General features: G+C 48.7%; 2 protein-coding genes across 4 annotated transcripts; both read right to left on the bottom strand.

Moving 5' to 3' along the window:
- Nucleotides 1-48: 48 nt before the first annotated feature.
- On the bottom strand, nucleotides 49-4,056 carry TMUB2 (transmembrane and ubiquitin like domain containing 2). 3 transcript variants are annotated; one of them, XM_019981570.2, is made up of 3 exons: nucleotides 3,957-4,056; nucleotides 1,457-2,023; nucleotides 49-1,314 (listed from the first exon to the last, which is right to left on the bottom strand). In XM_019981570.2, the coding sequence occupies exons 2-3, from the start codon at nucleotides 1,996-1,998 to the stop codon at nucleotides 948-950; spliced, it is 909 nt and encodes a 302-aa protein (XP_019837129.1). In that variant the 5' UTR covers nucleotides 1,999-2,023; nucleotides 3,957-4,056; the 3' UTR covers nucleotides 49-947. The 3 variants fall into 3 exon arrangements, with proteins under 3 accessions (XP_019837129.1, XP_019837130.1, XP_019837128.1); XM_019981571.2 differs by having other exon boundaries at nucleotides 3,903-4,014; XM_019981569.2 differs by lacking the exon at nucleotides 3,957-4,056 and adding an exon at nucleotides 3,268-3,887.
- An 8,320-nt stretch (nucleotides 4,057-12,376) lies between these two features.
- Nucleotides 12,377-19,961, bottom strand: ASB16 (ankyrin repeat and SOCS box containing 16). The gene is made up of 5 exons (XM_019982011.2): nucleotides 19,543-19,961; nucleotides 17,221-17,488; nucleotides 14,682-15,174; nucleotides 14,244-14,357; nucleotides 12,377-13,748 (listed from the first exon to the last, which is right to left on the bottom strand). Exons 1-5 carry the CDS (start codon nucleotides 19,841-19,843, stop codon nucleotides 13,563-13,565), a joined length of 1,362 nt encoding a protein of 453 aa, XP_019837570.1. The 5' UTR covers nucleotides 19,844-19,961; the 3' UTR covers nucleotides 12,377-13,562.
- Between the last annotated feature and the right edge of the window lie 1,688 nt (nucleotides 19,962-21,649).

Raw genomic sequence — 21,649 nt, 5'->3', positions numbered from 1 at the left:
CGGGGGCAGAGCAACCAGCGTTCTTTTCATGTCACAGGAGACACCACAGCCACAGAATGCAACTTTATTCAGTCACAGATACTGACCCTCCATCCAAGAGCCCCAGAGGCAAGGGCCTGGGGCCCAGTGCTCCCTACCCAGAGCTGTCCTTGGGGCTGGGCAGGGTAGGACACTGGCTGGCAGCCAGAACTGCCTCTTGCTTACAGCCTTAGGCCTAGGTTAGCAGCAGCTGTGGCCTGGCCTCTCCCGGTGCTGGGGGCTTGGCTTTGTGCCCCAGTCCCCTTCCTGACTGAGCTCTATAAAGGACTATTTAAAAAAAAAAAAAAAGAATATAAGCAAAGTGCTTTGGAAAAAAGGGAGAACACTGGAAACTGTCCAGAACACAGGGAACACCCTATTCCCGCTAAGGGGTGGAGGGAGAAGGTAGAGGCGGCCAGGTGCCCACAGGGAAAGCTGACACAAACTTCACTCCTGCCTGTATGATTTTAGGCTCAAAAGAAGGATGTTCCACTAGGAAACCGAGAGAGACTCCAGGTTCCCTACAGAAATGCTGGGGCCATGCTGAGCTGCCCTGGCAGGCAGTCCTGGGGGCAGAGGAGCAGACATGCAGGATAATGGAAGGAGCTAGGGCCACGGCTGGGAGGGAATCCTCAGAGCCCAGGCTCCCTGTTGAGCTGGGCCACCAGCTCAGTTCTGAATTTCAGGACCTTAGAAGTGAAGGAAGATGACATTCTCGTTTCTACCTGAGTTGTGCTTGCACAGAGGGACTCTCTGTCTCCTCATGGACGTGAGGGGAATGCTCATGCCTGCCTCCTGAGTCCTATGGAGGAGGACCCACCACATCCTTTCCACCCCTCCTTCCCAGGCCCTTGGGCCCAGCTCTGGCCAGGAATGGGGGGAGGCCATAAAGGAGGAAAACCATGCCTTTCATTTTCTCCCTGTGGTCCTTATCGTCCATACATCCCAAATACTAGGAAGCTGAAGAAGACAGTGACCCCCACCAGGGAGACTGTGGCAGGTGCTGTGAAGAACTGGCGGTAATTGATACGGAAGTACCAGACCACACCCAGCAGCACCACAAACACAGGCACCATGAGGCTGCCCACACTGACACCGAGGTTGGGTGGCTCAGTGGCTGAGGAGGGGGCCAGGGAGCTCGACGGGCCTGCAACAGCTGACCCAGGGGGTGAGCGGTGACAGTGAATCACACAGTTGTCGGTAATGTTCAGGGAACGCAGTGTGCGGGCTGGGTCCTGCAGCAGGCGGCCCTGGTAGATCAGTTTCATCTGGCTCTCCTGTCCAGGGAAGTATTTACTGTAAGGGTGAGATAGAAGGAAAGACAGAGGATGAGGAATGAGAAGGCCGAAAGGCAAGGCGCTGGGGGGTGGGGGAAAATTGAAGGGTGGGTTTCTAAGGCCCCATAGGGGCTGCACTTGACACTTCCAAGCCCACGTACCTCTTCAGAGCACCCACAGTATCCTCTGGCCTGGCCACAGCGAGCTCCTCCGTGTCATTGAGGAATTTGAGCCGCACACTGATGAGGCTGGGGCTGGAAGGCAAGCAGGTGCTATCCTCCGATCTCACAGGTGCCTCCAGACTGCTGTTTCCTGGGCCTGCTTGTCTTTTGGGCAGGCCTTGGATGTCAAGCAGATGCTCAAGGCTGGGCTCAACACCACCCCCAGCTCCAGGTTCCCCGGTGGGGTCCCCCCCACCTTCGCCAGCCTCTTCAGCCTTCTCATCATTACCCTCTGATGGATGGGGGAGTTCAGTTGGCTCTGGGGTGCCTTGGCCCGCTACCAGATGGTCCACATGCCCCAGGTGAAGGACGGATGTGTCGCCAGCTGACACAATAGTGCCCAGGAGCGGGTTGCTACCGCTGTCTGCTACGTAGGTAGAGAGCCAAGCTAGGACCAAGGCTAGAATGAGCACCACCACACCCGCCACCACAGTCACCTCATTACCCACACCCTCAATAAGGGTGACATCAGAGAGCTCCATGGCCTGGCTGCTGACTGGGTCCACACTGCAGGAACAAAGGGGGACAGTATCAGCAGGGCATGAGAGATTGCAACCAGGTTTCTTGTTTGTTTAGGTTCTAACTGACCTGGCCCTGAAAGAAAATGCAGTTCAGTATCCTAAAGAGACACAAACCTCCTAACTCTGGACCCCCAATCTATAGCTAAGGATTTACTCTTTGCCTCTGTTGTGAAATGCTGGCTTTCAGGTTGCACACCCTTCCTCTCTCACATTCCAATCCCCCAATAAGCATGCATCACCAAGAAAACGTTACAGTTTTGTTGTTGCTGCTGCTGTTACTGTCTGTTGCTTTTCTGGGAGGTGGGGAAAAACATTTGCTGCTTTGAGCCCTGAGTTTCTCTAGGATTTCTCTCTTTTGGTAAAGCAACTGTGCTCCCCTGAGATGCCTCTAAGGTGGCTTCAGGGGAACCAAAAAAGCCTGGAATATTTTATTTGGGAGTTCCTTTGGAGGCACAGCAGAGCCACTCTTGCCAGATTGTGTCATTTGAACCCACTCTCATTCAATCACGGATTGAAGTCCAGATGTCAAGAGCCAAAGAAAATCAACTTATCAAGAGCAAAATCAGACCACCCCAAAGGGACACCTCTGTAGGGACCATCAGCAAACACTGTGTGTGTCTCCTCTGAAATTCTTCGGCAGCAGCACAGGGCAGACACCAGAAACACCACCCTCCTAGGTCACCGTAGGCTCACAACTACAAAACCACTACCTGCATGGAACTGATTCAGAAAATATTCCAAAATGGCTCCCACAGCCCATATCACAATCTCCCTTTTTGTAATGTGTTCTTGACAGTTTCTTAGAAAGGTAGGAAGGATCTCTGTTTGCTCCTTGGAGCACCTCTTTCCCTTGGAGAATCTCCTGCTTTCACAGCTGTCCTTGGGCAAATCCAGTCTGATGATTATCATAACCTGATTGTTCTCACAGTGCCTTATCTACCTACCCATCTCTCCACTAAACTCCTGAAAGATCACATGTGTTTCTCTATGTACCACAGTGCCCAGCATAATCCCATAGCAGTTGCTCAAAAATTATTTGTGGAACATACCAACATGTGAATATTTTTTCACCTCCTAATTTGGTACGTGGGCCCTGGAGTCAGGAAAACAAAAACAGAAACCCCAAAACTAATTATAACCCTCGTCTTGCCTCTTACTAGCTCTATAACCTCAATTTTCTTAGAGCCTCAGCTTTCTCATCAGTAAAATGGGGTTAAAAATAGTACCTACCTCATAAGGTTGTTTTGAAGATGACGGGAAATCATCGAAGCAAAATACTTAGAACAGTGCCTGGCACATTGCAATTGTTTAGTAAACAAACAGTACCAATTATTTATCACTCAACAACTAACCCCTGATGGTAAGAAGGTTGGCATTAACCCTGATTTACAGAAAAGGAAACTGCCGCGAACAGAGGCAAAAACGACTGGCACTGGCACTGGCACAGGCACAAGGAACTTTCGAGGAGAGGGACCGGGTAGGATCCCAGGTTTCCCTCCTCAGAGGCCTTTGCTCTCCTCAACCTGTGAGCGACCCTGATAGCACGGTGAGGAGGGGTCTCCGATCCTGCCTTTCCTGACGCGAAGGCTCCGCGTTTGGGCGGTCCTATTCCCGCGGCGCTGGAGAGGGGTCCGTGGGGCCACTCGAGCCAAAAGGCTGCCTAGTTCCTACTGCTGTACCCAAAACTCGTTTCTCCCAGCCAGCGAGGGGTAGAATCGGGTGAGGGGGTCACAAACCATCCACACCCCTCAAACTTCGGGGCGGGGCTGGGACACTGGGGGCGGGGCTTGAGTACGCAGAGGAACATGGGAAATTAAAGGGGGACTGGACGGGTACAGCACCTGGATAAGGAAGGCAGGCCTCACCTGAAACGGCCAGAATAAGTGTTTTGACTTCGCCAAGACGGCCTGTGGACTCACCTTTCCGTAGGGGTCGGGGGAGGGGCTGACTAGCCCCGTTTCTACCCAGGGTATGGTCTCTTCCGGCTTCTCCCGGAAGCTGTTAGAACCAGAGACAGGAAGTTCCGCCCCCGTGCCTTGCAACGATGACGAAAATCTACGTATAGCGGGCTGACGTAAACGTATTCTTTAAATAAAAGGGACAGGTTTCTTAGCGGAAGGAGGGGCGGAGTCATGGTTGGCGGGATCCTGGTCCTCCCAGGGCAGAGCCACGCCTAGTGGGCGAGGTCTACGAAGCCAAGGGTTGAGAGGCAGGGCCAGGAGGAAATTAGGGGAGGTGCTTGGGAGAAGGGGTGTGGCTTCGCATCTGGACGTACAAGCAGGCTGGCACCGTTGGGCAGAGCAGAGCGTCTTTTTCCTCTTCGCAACTTTCTTCTTCCGGCCTTGCTCCAAGCCTCCCGGGCTGATTGGATTTATTACTAGTCTGCAACGCGCTTTGAGCTCTGGATTAGCCGAATCAGCCGAGACTGGTCTTTCTGACCTCCAAGAGTTCAACTCGGGACTAGACGAGATTACAGACAATTTAATCACCGTCCGGTTCTCCGAGAATGCGGCCCCAGGTAGTGTGGATCCTTGGTAAATAAGGCAAGAAACCATTTCAAAGAAGGCACAGATTCCTTGCAGGCTTAGGGCACCGGAAAAGCAGGAGCCCCAAGAAAGGGGGAAATGGTTCAGCTTACAAGAGGATTTTTGCAATTAAAATTTGTTCTAAAGACGTTCTGTGGCGGGGTGAGGAGATGCTGTTGTTTTCCGGTGAACTATTGATTGAAGTATAAATAATACAGACGGGCAAACTCAAAAGCGAAGAGCTCGGTAGTTTTCACCAACTGAACACATCGGTGGAACCGGGACTCGGATCAAGCAACAGAAAATGACCACAGAATGGCCCTTCAGTCCTCTTCCAGCCACTCACTTCCAAAGAGTAGTCACTATTCTGATTTCTACCACCATAGATTAGTTTTCTGGTTTTGTATTTTGTACAAGTGGAATCAAACAGTATGTACTCTTGGTGTGTGGCTTTTTTTTTTTTCTTTTTCAGCCTTTTTTATTGTGGTAAAATATAAATAAAACTTAACATTCTTGACTATTTAAAGTGTCTAGTTCAGTGGTATTAATTCACAGTGTTGTGTACCCATCATTACTGTCCATTTTCTTGTATCCATTTTTCCTCCTCCCCACTTTATTCTACTTTATGTCTTCTGTGAATTTGCCTATTCTAGGTAACTCATGTAAGTGGAATTATACAATATCTATCCTTTTTGTCTGGTTTATTTCACTTAGGATGTTTTCAAGGATTATCTATGTTGTAGACCTGATGCGAAGAGCTGACTCATTTGAAAAGACCCTGATGCTGGGAATGATTGAGGGCAGGAGGAGAAGGGGATGACAGAGGATGAGATGGTTGGATGGCATCACTGACACAATGGACATGGGTTTGGGTGGACTCCGGGAGTTGGTGATGGACAGGGAGGCCTGGTGTGTTGCGGTTCATGGGGTCGCAAAGAGTTGGACACGACTGAGCGACTGAACATAACAAAATTTCATTCCTTTTTAAGGCTGAGCAATATTCCATTGTATGTATATATCACATTTTTTTTTTTTATATCACATTTTTTAATCCAATCATCTATCAGTGGACATTTGTGTTGTTTCCACCTTTGGGTATTATAAATAATGTTTCTGTGAACATTGATGTACAAGTATTAGTTTTAGTCCCTCTTTGCACTTATTTTGTCTGAGGGTTTTTTTCTTTCTTTCTTTTTGGCTGTGCTGGGTCTTAGCTGCTGCATGGGCTACTCTCTAGTTGTGGCGAGCAGGGGCTACCTGACAGTTGAGTTGTACCAACTTCTTATAGCAGTGCCTTCTCTTCTTGCAGAGCATGGGCTTTAGGGTGGTCGGACTTAAGTAGATGTGACTCCTGGGCTGTAGAGCACAGGCTCAGTAGTTGTGGCCATGGGTTTAGTTGCTGTATGGCAGGTGGGATCTTCCTGGATCAGGTATCTGACTTGTTTCCTGCACTGGCAGGCAAATTATTTACCACTGAGCCACCAGGGAAACTCCTGTCTGACTTCCTTTGATCAATATTATGATTGTGAGGTACTGTTTTAATTTCTCCATAACTCAGTGCTTTCAGTGCTGTGGCCCAGGTTCGATCCCTGGTTGGGGAACTAAGATCCCACAGGCAGTATGCCATTGCCAAAAAGAAAATTTTGAAGACTGAGTACTGAGATTTACCAAGTGAAGTTCCAAATAGGATAGCAGGTTCAAGGGCTCTCAATAAATATTTGAGGGAATGAAAAAGCACTGAGTTGAACCACTTAATGTTTTGAGAGTTTATTATGTGCCAGGCTCTGTACTAAGCACTTCATATACATTATCTCAGGAGCCCTATCAAGTATATCATATTGTATCCACTTTACAGATTTGGAAACCGAGGCTCAGAAAGATCAAATAACTGTCCAAATTATACAGTTAGTGGTATAGCTAAAATCATCCATCTCACTCACTCCTTGCTAAATATATATATAGGGCTTCTTTGATAGCTCAGTTGGTAAAGAATCTGCCTGCAATGCAGGAGACCTGGGTTTGATTCCTGGGTTGGGAAGATCCCCTGGAGAAGGGAAAGGCTACTCACTTCAGTATTCTGGCCTGGAGAATACTGGTGTCACAGAGTTGGACACCACTGAGCGACTTTTGAACTGTGGTGTTGGAGAAGACTCTTGAGAGTCCCTTGGACTGCAAGGAGATCCAACCAGTCCATTCTGAAAGAGATCAGCCCTGGGATTTCTTTGGAAGGAATGATGCTAAAGCTGAAACTCCAGTACTTTGGCCACCTCATGCGAGGAGTTGACTCATTGGAAAAGACCCTGATGCTGGGAGGGATTGGGGGCAGGAGGAGAAGAGGGTGACAGAGGATGAGATGGCTGGATGGCATCACTGACTCGATGGACGTGAGTCTGAGTGAACTCCAGGAGTTGGTGATGGACAGGGAGGCCTGGCGTGCTGCAATTCATGGGGTTGCAAAGAGTCGGACACGACTGAGCGACTGAACTGAACTGAACTGAGCGACTTTCAAGATAGAAAACGATATATATATATTATATGATGTTATTGTCAATATTTGGTTTCCTATTCTTTTTTTTTTTTTTTTGGTTTCCTATTCTTTAGCTATTACCATAAATAGCATCTGGAGTATAATTTCATCCTATGAAAGAAAAAATATGTGTGCGGCTATATATCCAGAGAAAAAAGTTGCATTAGAATATGACTTTGTTTCTATGTGGCCTTCCCAGGTGGCACTAGTGGTAAAGAACCCATCTGCCAATGCAGGAGACATGAGAGACATGGGTTTGATCCCTGGGTCGGGAAGATCTCCTGAAGAAGGTCATGGCAACCCACTTCAGTATTCATGCCTGGAGAATCCCATGGACAGAGGAGAACTGGTGGGCTACGGTGCACAGGGTCGCAAAGAGTCAGACACGACTGAAGCGACTTAAATATATTGTATTACCATAAAGCATTTCACAGACAGAAAAACAAATATCATATGATATTGCTTATATGTGGAATCTAAAGAAATGGTACAAATGAACTTATTTCCAAAACAGAAGTTCAGTCACAGATGGAAAAACAAACTTGTAGTTACCAGAAAGGGGAAGGGGAAGGGATAAATTGGCAGGTTGGGATTGACATATATGCACTACTATATATAAATAGATAGTGAGAACTTATTGAATAGTACACGGAACTCTATTCAATACTCTGTAATAACCTATATGGGAATAGAATCTAAAAAAGACTGGATATATGTTATCCATAACTGATTCACTTTTCTATACAGGAGAAACTAACACAACATTGTTAAATCAACTATATTCCAATAAAGTATTAATTTAAGGAAGCATTCCACACTTGTCAATGAATATTTTTAGAGCATCAGAGAATAGTTTAAATAGATATTCAACAGTATTACTTTCCATGCTGCACTGTAATTTTTAAATTCATTGTCTCATTTGGACAGACATTCAGATTGTTTTCAGTACTTGGCTGCTTTTTGTTTTTGTTTGGCCATGCGGCATAGCATGTAGGATCTTAGCTCAGGGATAGAACCCACACTCCTAGCGTTGGAAAAGCAGTGTCTCAACCACTGGACCGCCAGGGACGTTTACTACTTTGTTGTTGTTGTTGTTTTATTTTTGTTTGGGCTGGGTCTTTTTTGCTGTGCAGGCTTTTCTTTAGTTGGGGTAAGCAGGGGCTATTCTTTGTAGTGCTCGGGCTTCTCATTGCAGTCGCTTTTCTTGTTGTGGGGCACTGGCTCTAGGGCACGTGGGCTTCAGTCGTTGCAGCAGGCAAGAATACTGGAGTGGGTAGCCATTCCCTTCTTGAGAGGATCTTCCCAAACCAGGGATCCAACCCTGGTTTCCTGCATTGCAGGTCGATTCTTTACCATCTGAGCCATCAGGAAAGCCCACTACTGTGTTTTTAAACTGCACTTTGATAAACATCTTTGATGACGGTTATTTGTACACATCCATGATTTTTTTTTCCCCTAGGATAAATTCCTGGAAATAGGAATTTATTCCTGGAAATAGAATTGCTGGGTCAAAGGATGTTCACATTTTTAAGATTTTTGCTATACGGTGCTGCGTTGTTCTCTAGAAGGTTGTACCTATTTTCATGCCCATCAACAGTGTGCTGCTGCTGCTGCTAAGTCGCTTCAGTTGTGTCAGGAGAGCCCTAATAATGTTCTTGTCCCCCCAAACAGTGTAGAGGCTAGAGAGGAACAGGGAATAGATGGGGGAGGTTTAGAGAAATAGGAGAATCCTAAAGATGTTTATAAGCCATGACGAAAGAACAGAGGAGAAGGGGAGAAGTGAAGATAAATGCAATCTGAGAAGGGAATCAATGACTGAGCAGTGGCCTCTGAAGCCAGGAAGGGCTGAGCCAGCAACTAGGGCTTGCCCTGCAGAGGATGTGGGAAATCTGTCTTGCCTACAGCCCCGGATTCCTGATCCATTTATTCAGGATTAGGGATATACACCCTGTGTTATATAGCATTCCCCACATTCCCCACGCTACATGTCATTTTTCATTTTTCTGTCTTACCAAATTCTGTGAAGGCAGGAACTAAGTTTTGTTTTTATTCCAGTATTCCCAAAGTCTATCCAGTGCCTGCATGCAGCAAATACTTGATAAAAATTTATTAAGCGAATGATAGATGCAATTCAGAGAAGATGGGGGAAGAGCTAGGGATGCATTTTGTGAATGTGTACAGCAAAGGACAGGATGCAGTTAAGGGTGTTCTGAGTCCTGCTATGCTAAGTCACTCTGACTCTTTGCAACCCTATGAATGGTAGCCCGCAGACTCCTCTGTGCATGGGATTCTCCAGGCAAGAATATGGAATAGGTTGCCATGGCCTCCTCCAGGGGATCTTCCTGACCCAGGGATCAAACCCGCATCTTGCATCTTGCTTCTTGCGTCTTCTGCATTGGGAGACGGGTCCTCTACCACTAGTGCCACCTTTTGAAAGAGGGACTTTTGGGATTAGGGTTTTTCAAGATTTATTATACATATATGTATATACACATACATATATATAATTTGGCTGTGGTGGAGCTTTGTTGCTGCACACAGGCTTTCTCTATTTGCAGTGAGCGGGGACTACTCTTCATTACCGTACGTGGGCTTGTTATTATGGTAGCTTCTCTTGTTTCAGAGCACAGGCTCTAGTGTGCAGCCCGTGGGGTTTAGAGCCCAGATTCAGTGATTGTGGTGCCTGGGCTTAGTTGTTCTGTGGCATGTGGGATCTTCCTACAGCAGGCACCGAACCTATATACCCTGCGTTGGCAGGCAGATTCTTAAATCACTGTACCACCAGGAAAGCCCTGGGGTTAGGTTTTTGATGGTGGAGGAATTACGAGGGGAAAAGAAAGGAAAGAATGAAGACTTAGTTGGGACTACATCACTGTCTAAAGCTGGCCTCTTATATGTAATAATCATTTAAAATTAACATTTCAATGGGTCTTAGATCCTTATCTGTTTATTTTCCCTAAAATATTGAACTTGGGTATTTTTATACCTTTATGTCAAATTATGATGGCTACGGAGTGATGAATGTATCTGTGAATCTTGGATGTTGCCTTAACTGAATACATTTATAGTAAATCCATTTTATAAAAAAATCAGAAAGTACTCCTTCCCTAACCACTAGATAAGTTGTTTCATGTTTGCCCATTTGCTAGGCAGAGGGGTGTCTGCTCCTTTAATTTACATTCACTGGATCGCTAGTGAGCTAGCACATTTGTCATGTTTCATCAACCACCTTGTAAATTAACAATTTAGGCCTTTTGCCTTCTCTTCCCTTCAATTTTTCTTTAAATTTCCCAAGAATCCATGGGTACACCCCTTTGTCAAAAATTCAAATGCAGACCATAAAAAGCCCCACTGGCACAGTTCCTCTCTCCTCAGAGGAAATTCTTGGGCACCTGCCTTTCAGGCCTTTTTCTATTCAGCTTCAATCATGAGGTTTGGTTTTGCTTGCTGTACATGTTATATTTCAACCTTGGTAATAGTCTTGGTAATCTTTCCCAAGGCAGTACACGTGCTCGTCACTTGGACTCTATGCCCAGATCTCTCCTGCTGCGGGTATACCCTTTGTAAGGACTGAATTATATTCCACAGTGTGGATTTGTTTACCATTTCCCACATGTTGAGTTGTTGCAAGCAAGGCTGGGATGAATACTGCCGTGTGTACCAGCCTTTGGTGTAACTGGGGAGCAATTGAAGGGCATTGCTTAATTGCCCATCAAAGAGGCAGTTTCCTTTCTGACCCCCTTGTATGAGCAAGAACTTGTGTCTCCAAATCATCACAGGTACTGAGTATTAGTCTTTAAAATGTACCCCCCGAAGGAATTCCCTCGTGGTCCAGTGGTTAGGACTCGGTGCTTTCACCACAGTGGCCCGATTCAATCCCTGGTCAGGGAACTAAGATCCTGCAATCTGTGTGGCACAACCAGAAAAAACCAGTCCCTCAATCTAGTAAGAGAATTGTATCTTATTATTGTTTTAATTTGCATTTCCTTAATTACTGGTGAGGTTGAGCATGACCATTCATTACTTTGACAGATATTTGCGTGTCCACTCTCTGCAAGACACTGTACAAGCACCAAGTCAGCAATGGTAAATAAAAGAGATGTCATTCCTGCCCTCAGACATCAAGAAAATGAAATCTTTTAGTGACAGATACTTTTGTCAACATTTTGCCTTTTACTTGTGTTTATGATTCAGGGCTTTTATAACCAAATTTAAATTTTTTTCTGTATCCAGATAAGTCTGTATCCAGATGAGTCTTTTTTCTTCTATGCTTTTACATAGAAAAATCTCATCCCAAAATCAGATACATAATCACATGCGTCTTTGGGACTTTTTAAATTGGGTATCTTGTCATTGTAAGAATACCAGAAAAAGCCACGCTCACTGGGGTCTGCCTGCTCTAAAGGGGGAGACAGCTTAGTATTCTCCCCTGAGAGTGAGGCTCCTGGCTTGGCCCCAGGACTAGAGGGTACTTCTGTCTCTTCACTTGGCCTTTTGGATCTGTGAAATTAAAGCAAAAATTTCATCCAGAAAGGAGAGGTTGCTACTCTGTATAACGAGGTCAAAGACTATCTTCTAGTTATTGAAAGGAAATACCTACAGATGCGACTCTCTGCAGAGGAGGGGAGGATGGGCAGCAGCTGCAAAAAGGCTGACCCAGGACTCCTGATCTGTCTCTACCATGTGACTCCACATGGCAGTGAGAGTAGAGAGCCCAGAGTCCCTCACTTCAGCAAAGGGACAGGAGAACAGGCTGCTGACAGCCACCTCCTCCAGTGGGTACTGAAAGTTCAGGGTCTGGAAAGGTTCCTCTTGTTGTACTTTAAACACACACACACACACACAATTTTAAAATTAAGTAATTAATTCCTTTTGGTTGTGCTGGGTCTTCATTGCTGCACACTGGCTTTTTCTAGTTGCGGCAAGCGGAGGCTACTCTCTAGCTGCAGTGTGTGGGCTTCTCATTGAGGTGGCTTCTATTGTTGCAGAGCATGGGCTCTTGGTGCGTGGGCTCAGTAGTTGTGGCACATGGGCTTAGTTGTCCCTAGGCACATGGGATCTTCCCTGACCAGGGATCAAACCCTTGTTCCCTGCATTGGCTGGTGGAATCTTAACCATTGGACCACCAGGGAAGTCCTCCTGTGTTGTTCTTACACCCTTTTTCCTATCACAAGAGTAACAACTGATCTGTGCAGAAAACTTGGGGATACAGAAGAGTACAAAGGATGGGGAATAAACACGGAGCGATGGGTATCTCAGGCATATTTCAACCTAACAACAGCCACGCTTTGGTCTGTGCACAAATCATTTATTTGCATTCATAAAAACTGGCTTAGCTTAAAAAGCTTCCTCTTAAGGATGAATAGTGGTAATTTTGCCTCTGGGACCAGAGCAGGAAGTGAGAGAGAGTAGGGGAAAGCTGATGGCTGGTTCTCCTGTCATGGATCCTCAAAGACCACAAGACCATAGTTTAAGACACTGTGCATCACTGGGGGGTGGGGAACACAACCATAAATGGGTCATGGACATCATGCATTTCTTTCTCCCTCAACAGCCATTTCCTGAAAGGCCTGTTTAAGGAATATAGTCCGGTCTCAGTGTCATTGAGGCAGATATAGGTTCCTAAATAAATAAGTACAATACCAAGGAAGGCTACCTACCGGAGTTGAAATAGGCTCTGCAGAGAGAGGGCTATTGGGCTGAGTCTTGAGGATCATATCAGCTTCAACCAAGGCAAAAAAAGATGTGGGAAGGGTAGACCAAGCAGAGGGAACTGCACAAGTAGGTGCGTGGAAGCTAAGGGGAGAAGCTCATATCTGGCAATCCAGTAACTCATTTGCTAAGGCTGGGTTACAGGGGCCTTAGAAGGGGAAAGCAATATCAGGAGGCCAGAGAGCTTGGCGGAGGCAGGGACTAAATACTTATTCTGCCTTGTTGAGTTTTGATATTAGCCTGAAGGTAGTGTAGAGCCACTAAAGGTCATGATCGGAGCTCTGATTCCCAAAGGTCATTCCAGCATCCTTGCAGGGCATGGGGATTTCAAGACCTGTCAGTGAGGTCCTCCCTCAAGGTGACAAAGGTAGATCGGGCATTGGCAGTACAGCTAGAGGCAGAGTCTGTCCCTCTTTAGGAGGCTGAATGGGTACATGAGGAGCAGGGGAGACGGGATGACAAGATCACTTCCTCCTGGCTTGGGGTCTGCCTAGATGGAGGGGCCATCATCCATTTAGGCAAAGGAGGAGGATGCGGGCAAAGGTTGAATCTGCAGACCTTCCCATTAGAGAGAGGAGCTGAAGTTCAGGTTGGGCTGGAGGTCAGCAGGTGGCTCAAGAAGCCAATAAATGGATGAGCTGGCCCCGAAGGACATGTGGACAAGAGTGTGGACAAGAAGGTCAGAGACTAGTCCTCCAGGGTTGGGAGGGATTACTGATGGAGGGGGAAGGACAAGCTCTGGGAGTGGCTGGGCATGGGGCTCACTGGATACGCCCCTCCACACGCAGCAACAAGTAGTCCTTGAGGAGCGGGGGCAGTGGGAGGCAGGAGGCAGCCTCTCGGCAACGGCTACCCAGCTGAGCACGCATAGCCAGCCGGGCCAGGTGCTGCAGCCGTCTTGGCTGGTTCACCATGCTCAGGACCGAGCTATAGAAGGCTTCGTGCTCCTAGGCCAGGAGTGGAACATGGTCAGATGGCCCAACACCCTTCCCTCTGGGGGCAACCTAGTGGTGGGGCCCTGAGATTCTACAACATGGATCCACCTGGGCATGTAGCATATCTCACAGGACTCAGATTCAGAACCAAAGGCCCTGCAGGGGTCATGGGAGCTGAGACCACACTGCAGGGCAGGGTCTCAGCCATGTCTACACCCGCCTCCCCCAACTCCAACAGTGCTGTCTACTGAGTCAGAGATGCCTGATAAATGTCTATACTGATGCAGGTAAGAGAGAGGCTAGAGAGGTGTGTGTAATTAAAGGTTGTTCTAAGCTGCCGGAGGCAGGGTACCCAGAGGTTTCACTCTGCCCATCCTCCTCCAGCCCAGGGTTCCCCTTGCTCCTGCTTCCAGGAAGCCCATCCTGGGGGTATAGGCCTAGGGTTCACCCTTCCTCTCTACCTCCCTCAGAGCCCAGGAAGGAGCTGTGCTGGTGGGGTGGACATACCTGCCACAACTCAGGAAGCACGGCCTCCACCCAGGTATCACAGGATGGGACACAAGGGTAGGCATTAAGCAGGACTTCTAGGGCCCGAGGGAAGTTGGCACAGTGTCTCAGCATCTAGAAACCAGAAGAGATTCTTAAGGGCACCATGTTTCTACCAACCAGCCTGGGCCACTATAGTTATATCCCAATTTGAGATGCCAAGATCTGAGTCCCTCCTAATCCTTCTCTAGCCTCAGTTTATCCCACATTTCAAGTGTGTTCCAATCTCCTTGGGGGCTTTCTTCTCTGTTGGACACTCTCCTCCCTAACTCTCGCTGGTCCTTCCCTAGATGGGGACCGACCTCTGGCACAGACGATGGGCTCTATCTTTTGGCTTCTCTTCCCCGGTAGCTGGGCAATTCCAGTTCCAGGCACCCCTGCCCGCCAGGAGCCTCTCACCTCTGGGCGTACAGGTTGGGCCCCATAGTCCAGCAGCGCGGCAAAGAGGACCTCGGGCTCCCAGTTGGGGGCGTCCTGGACAGCCTGCAGTGCGCAGTCCATGGGTGTTTGGCCCGCTCCGTTGGGGACCGCCGCACAGGCCCCGTGGCGCAGCAGCAGCTCGGCCAGAGCCCCGCAGCCGTTGGCACAGGCGTTGTGCAGCGGCGTGTGGCGCTTGCGTCCGGCCGCCCGGGCATCGGCCCCAGCCTCCAGAAGCCGGCGCGCGGCGGCCTGGTGGCGACGGCTGCTGCTCGGCCCCTCGGCCCCAGCGCACGCCGCGTTCAGGGCCGTCTCGCCCTGGCTTGTGCGCAGGTTCACATCGGCGCCATGCTCCAGGTAGAGAGCCACATGCCCCTCCAGGCCGCGTGCCGCGGCCACGTGCAGGGGCGTCACCTCGCTGTCTCGCGCGGCCAAGTTCACAGTCGCTCCGGCCTCCAGCAGCAGCTTGGCGCACCTGGGGACAAGGTACAAGGCCCCCGAGGCAAATCCTGTCATCCGTGACCCCTTCTTCCCACCCCTCTTGGCTCAGGTGAGCCTGTTGACCACCGCCAGACTCATGGAGGCCCCGTGACTAGACAGAAGAGGAGGAGGGCCCATCCAAGCCACCTGGAACATTTCGGTTTTCAGCCCAGAAAGGTTGTGGTGCAGCTCAGGACACACAGCAAGTTAGTGACTGCAGGGTAATTAATACTCATTGCCTAAGACTGTGCCTCCCAGAATCTAACCTGACTCCCCCATCAGATTGGGACCCCAAGGCCTGGCTCTGAATCACTTGTGAGTGGTCTCTCCTAACCTTTTGATAGCCACTTTTCAAAAAAAGTCTTGAAAACCCATTAATCTGTACACAATGAAGCATAGAAAATTGAGTGTAACCCTTCCCCCCCACCACAAAAGAAAATAGAAATAGAAGTCCTAATTAGTTAAAGTAAAAAAAAAAAAATCCAAAGTCCTAATTAGTATTTTCTTCCTGCCTCCAAACATGAAGGGCTTCCCAAATATAAAGACCACCCTTCTTGGCCAACCACACCCACTCCAGCAAAGGAAAGGCACTTGGGTGTCCCCCTTACTCCACTCCCTCTAGAGAAAACAACCAAACCCAAACCAGATTTTAGGGAGCACAGTCTATAGGGAGCACAGCTTTAGGGAACACTGGTTCAGTCTTCTAGTTCCTGGAAAAATTATAGGTCAAACACTGTTGAGGCAAATTCGCATCGTTAAACCACCACGGGGTAAACCAAACATTCTTGCAAACTAAATTAATGATCACACTAAACTAACAGTAATTTAAAAAGCCAGAACAGGAGCCACTGGAAACTCAGGAGCAGATCCATCAGACTCCAGTGAAACCCTGATGACCAAGGGTCATTCCCCAAAACAGAGTTCCAGCTCCCTTCAGTGCATGCTCAGGGACAAAGAGTTGAGCAGCATCTAGCCAGCCACAAACTACATAATTTATTTTCTTGGTAAATTCTAATCATAGACTAATTTTTGTTTCTATTGTATATACTAAATTTAAATAACTCCAAGAAGCTCGCTCAGTCAGGTTCCATTCTCATTTCACTTAAAAGGATTAAGTCTGGACTTCCCTCGTGGTCCGGTGGTTGGAATTTACCTGCCAATGCAGGGGACATGGGTTTGATTCCTGTTCCAGGAAGATTCCACATGCCACGGAGCAACTAAGCCTGTGTGCCACAACTACTGAGCCCACGTGCTGCAGCTACTGAAGCCTGCACGCCTAGAGCCTGTGCTCTTCAACAAGAGAAGCCACCCCAATGAGAAGCCCAAGTGCTGCAACGAGTAGCCCCTACTCACCACAACTAGAGAAAGCTGTTAGGCAACAAGGGAGACCCAGTGCAGCCAGAAATAAATAAAATAAAAAATTGGGGGAAAAAAAGGATCAAGTCTGCTAGAAAGTACACCACGTGCGCATAAAACTCAAGAAAGGACTGGAAATTTTGGATCATTTCTGGGTCCATCACTGATCTAGATCTACGTGGGGAGAGGGCCCCAGCACTGGGGCTGTAGAGTATCTTCCAGGAGCCCTTGATTCCTTACCCTCGCCAGCTCTATCTCTGGGCCTGACTTGTAAAAGTGCAAATACCATCATGTAGAGGGTCCAAGAACCTGTTGACCTTAAAAAGGTGGGAAGAGGAGGTGTGCCTCATATTAAGATGGGAAAACACTAGGTCAGATCTTTCTTGATGCCTACCTCTAAACAACTAGGAATGTGGCTGCAAAGGGTTCCCAGGCAATAGGAAACTGCAGTTGAAAAGAGTTTTCCCCCAAAACAACAAGGCTTCTGCTTCGTGGGCTTAGCTGATGTGACTTTGGAGAGGTCACTAAACCTTTCTGAGTCTCAGTTTTATCCTCAGAGAATGTGACCTGTCTCCCAAGCTGCTACAAGGAGATGTTTTCTGTTATGTGAGCTGGAGACACACACACACATGCACACGTGTACACACTCCGCCTCCCCAAACCATCTCAACCCCTGGACACCTACTGTAAGGACTCGGGGACTGTGCAGAGGTGCAAGGGGGTTGTGCCTTCCTCGGACAACACGTTGACCTTGGCGCCGAAGGTCACCAGCAACTGCACACAGTCGAACTGGGCCCGGGCACAGGCCTCGTGTAAGGCTGCCCGGCCCCCAACCCGAGCATCCAGCTCAGCTCCCTGCCGGATCAGGTAGCGGGCGCAGTTGGTGTAGCCTCGGGCAGCAACGATGGTGAGAGGTGCAGTGTGCTTGGCCTTGGGGGTCAGCACCCAGAACCCTGGAGAGAGCAGGCAGTTTTAGCTGGGTGTGTATGAGGCCAGGGGGCAGGGCATGCTGTCGTGTACAACTCTGCATGTTGGGCTGAGCACAAACCCTGTGCCTATCTGTACCTGTGGAGAGGGGCTCCCTCAAGCCCCCAGTTAAGAGTGTAATCTGGAACAGCCTTTTAGAACAGTTTGTCAGTCTGTGAAAAACGTATGTGTCATAGAAAGAAACATTTAATTGCTCTTTTTTTTGGCCCTACTCAGCAGCTTGTGGGATCTTAGTTCCCTGACCAGGGATTGAACCTGGGCCCTGGCAGTAAGAGTGCTGAGTCCTAACCACTAGACTGCCAGCAAATTCCCTTAATTGCTCTTTAAAACTACAAGGGCAGCTAAGGAGGTGAATCCTATTGAGGAAACTTCTGGGTCTTTGAGCTACTGGTGGAGTCCTTGGCTCTTTTTGTTAACTTAGGCGCTCTAATATTTGGGAGGGGAAGGAGTTATGCACAGGAGGGCCTGGAACTGACTTGGGGAGTAGCCAAGAGGAAAGCTGAAGAAGTCCTAGGATATTCCTGGGGTGGGAAGGGTGGGGTGAAAGTGTGGGGAAGGGTGGAGGGTGGGGGATAAGAGGTGGGAGTGGGGAAAGGAAGGGTAGGAGGAGGGGTTGATCATAGGACTGGTGTTGGATCCAAATTGTGGAAATAGCCAAGGTCTTGTTTGAAGGACATAGATGCCTAATATCAGACTGTCAGTTGTTTGCATTGTAGGGAAGCGAATCCCTGGGTTTCCTAAATCTTGGGTAAAACATGCTTTGTTTTTTATTAAGATTGAAATTAAGGCCAAGTTCCATTTGGGAGATGGGGGACATGCTGCAGAATGAGACCGAGATGCCCTGGGTGGGGTCACATCTCTAGCAGCTAAAGGACCTTGGAGCCAGTGGTGACTAACAGCATAAATTCTTCAAGGATTTTGAACCTCCAAATCCATAGGTGGGGGTTGAGGCAATTTCCTGTTAATCAGTTTTTCTTGTGTGTGTTGGTTTTTTTTTCCTCTTTTTTTGTCTGGTCTTTTTTTGGTCTTTTCTCCTTGTCAATCTTAAGAATGGAGTGATCTTTTTTTAAATTAGTTTTTATTGGCAGATAGATCCTAAGGATACAAAGATGTTGGTCATATTGTTATTTAAAGTAGATTTAAAAAAAAAGGAATCTAATCTAACCAATCTATTGGGTTTCCCTGGGTGGCTCAGATGGTAAAGAATCTACCTGCAATGCAGAAGACCCATGTTTGATCCTTCGGTTGGAAGAGCCCCTGGAGAAGGAAATGGCAACCCACTCCAGTATTCTTGCCTGGAAAATCCCATGCACAGAGGAGCCTGGTGGGGTCTCAAAGAGTCAGACATGACTGAGAGACTAACACTGTATAAATCATGGGCCAACCATACAATAGAATTTATGCGTCTATTTAAAATACTATATGGACTTAATGGTTATTGCCACAGAAACATGTTACATGAAAAAAATCAGGCTATAAATAGCATCTGGTGTATAATTTCATTCTATGAGAGAAAAAATATTTGTGTGGATATATATCCAGAAGAAAAAATTGCATTAGAATATAATTGTATTTCTATGTGGGCTTCCCAGGTGGCGCTAGTGGTAAAGAACCCTCCTGACAATACAAGAGACTCAAGAGACACGGGTTCGATCCCTGGGTCTTGAAGATCCCCTGGAGAAGGAAATAGCAACCCACTCCAGTATTCTTGCCTGGAAAATCCCATGGATAGAGGAGCCTGGCGGGCTACAGTCCATAGAGTCGCAAAGAGTCAGACTTGGCACACATACATGTATTTCTATGTAATTCCAACAACATGTTAATATAACTTTAATTCTGAAAGACATACAAACCACTAAGCATGCCTCAGCTCTGTTTAGGAGGGATCTACAATGGGCAGTGGGAGGGGATGGTCTATTCTCTGGGCTGGAAAGGGGAGATTTGGCCCAGGCTCTCTCCCATCCCCACCCCCACCTTCCTCCCTACCCCTCCACTTCTGCCCCCACCAGGTGCTCCTTACCCTGTTCAGCTGACCAGGCCAGCTGGTTGCTCACAGTCTCCACAATCATGTTGGCAGCGTCTTCATCTTGGAACAGGGCTTGGATCTGCTGTAGCTCACCAGAAAACAGGGCATTGTGCACAGCTGGGTCCCGGCAGGAGCGGCGTGGCCTAGTGAGCCGGGCCTGGGAACTTGGGGGGCATCTTTGGCTCCGGCACTGCTGGGCTGCTGCCCGCCGCCGGTCCTCCCATTCCAGCCACTCCCGCTGGAGGCGGAGAGAGCGCAGGGTGGAGGAGGTGAAGGGGAAGGTCTCCTCCGCCATGGCAGGGGGGCCCAGGGCGGGGGATCCAGGAGTCTGGGCAGCAGCAGCTGGGCAGGGCTGGTTCCCTCGCCTGACTGCCACCCTTGCTCTGAGGAGCCACCCTGCCCCCTCACCCGTGACCCAGAGAAAGGAGCAGCTGAGACTATAAATAGGCCCTTCACTGCTCTGATAAACAGGGTTTGCCCAGAGTCATGATCTTGGTGCAGAGAAGGTGTTGGGCCAGTCCCCAGCCCCGGGTTGGGATGGCCCCTGTGGATACCCTCAGACTGGGGAGCCGGCCCCCAGCTGAACCCCAGGTCTGCATTCTCCCACTTTCTGGAGTATCTTGAGTCGGCCACGTCCAAGGCGAATGAATCAATCAGGGAAATGGACTGGACAGGGCTCTCTGATGTTGGCTGGAGACCAGACCCCAGCCCAGGAAATACTGGCAGGTCACACTGGAGTTCCAACAGCTCTGCTCAGCATCTGCATTAACAACACTAACTCCATACATATGAGCCCAGAGCTTTAGAATACTCAGATTGTTTTTATATCTACCTTTACTCAGATCACCATACAGATTTCTTGGCTCTCCCTGGGTAAACAGCAACCTTGGTTTTGACAATAAATTATATGATCAGGCTGATTATCACAGTTTGAACACCTCTGAGATGGGTGGTCTTATGTCTGTTTCATGGATGAGGCACTTAAGGCTTAGCAAAGTGAAACTACTTGCTCAAGGTCACAGCTTGTGAGGGGGAGCCAGGCTGGGATCCTGTGTGTCTGACTCCAGAGATGGAGTGATTCAGTAAGAGCGCCTCTCCCCACCTTCCAAGCAGGACAGCATGGTCCCTAACAATGCCTTCAGTGAATCTTGGTTAGGGTTTTCTTATTTGATTTCCCTAGCTCCTAAAAGGGCTCACATGCCTGCCTGAGGAGGACCAAGGGCTTGACTTCACAACTCTGGGGACCATGGAGACCCTCAAGCTACAAAACCACTCACCCAAAGTGCTCTGCTTTCAGGAGCCTCTAGGGGGAGGAATGAGGCCGTCAAACAGCACTAGCTGCTGTGAGTTCCCAGCAGTGAAGGGGAGGGCAGGAGGGAGGCTGGCCAATCCTGGCCCCAGAAACTCTCCTCAGTTCCTGGGTGGAGGAGGGTGGCCTCTCAGCCCCTCAGGGTCGGCCTGTCCCCATCCTGCCCTGACTGCACGCCCTGGCTGTCCCTGTCCACACACACACACACACACACACACACACGTGCACGCGCGTGCACTCTCCACCTCATTCTCACATTTTCAGTTAGCATCTCAAGACACACACACACACACACACACACACACACACACACTCCACCTCATTCTCACATTTTCAATTACCATCTCAAGACCTTTAACCCAGACCAGCCTAGCCTCCTACCTGGTGTCCCCTCTTCTGCTCCACTGCCCATAGGGAAGGATCTGTCTGAAATGGTTCATTTCCCAGCTTAAAACGTTTGCTGACTCCTGCCCTCTCCCACTAACCCCCGTGCCCTGGTTTGGCTCTGCTTCAGGCATCATTCCCCTCACATTTCCCCGCCCTTCCCTGCTGTTCCCTCCACTTGGAAGTCCCTTCTGACTCATCCCTCAAAGGTCGCCTGCTCTGGGAGACACCTGCTCAGATCTCCCACCCCTGAGGCTCCAGCTGCCCCCCATCCATGCTCTGGAGGGCCTCGTGTGTGCCCATGTACTGTGGCTCCAGAGCAGGACCTGAGTGGGTTCAGTTGGGTTTCTGGTCCCCGGCAGGTCATGGCACACAGTAGGTCTTGTTACAGGCTGGCCTCCTGCGTGC

Source organism: Bos indicus, chromosome 19, assembly GCF_029378745.1.
Source record: "Bos indicus isolate NIAB-ARS_2022 breed Sahiwal x Tharparkar chromosome 19, NIAB-ARS_B.indTharparkar_mat_pri_1.0, whole genome shotgun sequence".
NCBI classification, from domain to species: domain Eukaryota; kingdom Metazoa; phylum Chordata; class Mammalia; order Artiodactyla; family Bovidae; genus Bos; species Bos indicus.
The sequence above is the reverse complement of the archived record's forward strand: the minus strand, read 5'-3'. Positions and strand labels throughout refer to the sequence as shown.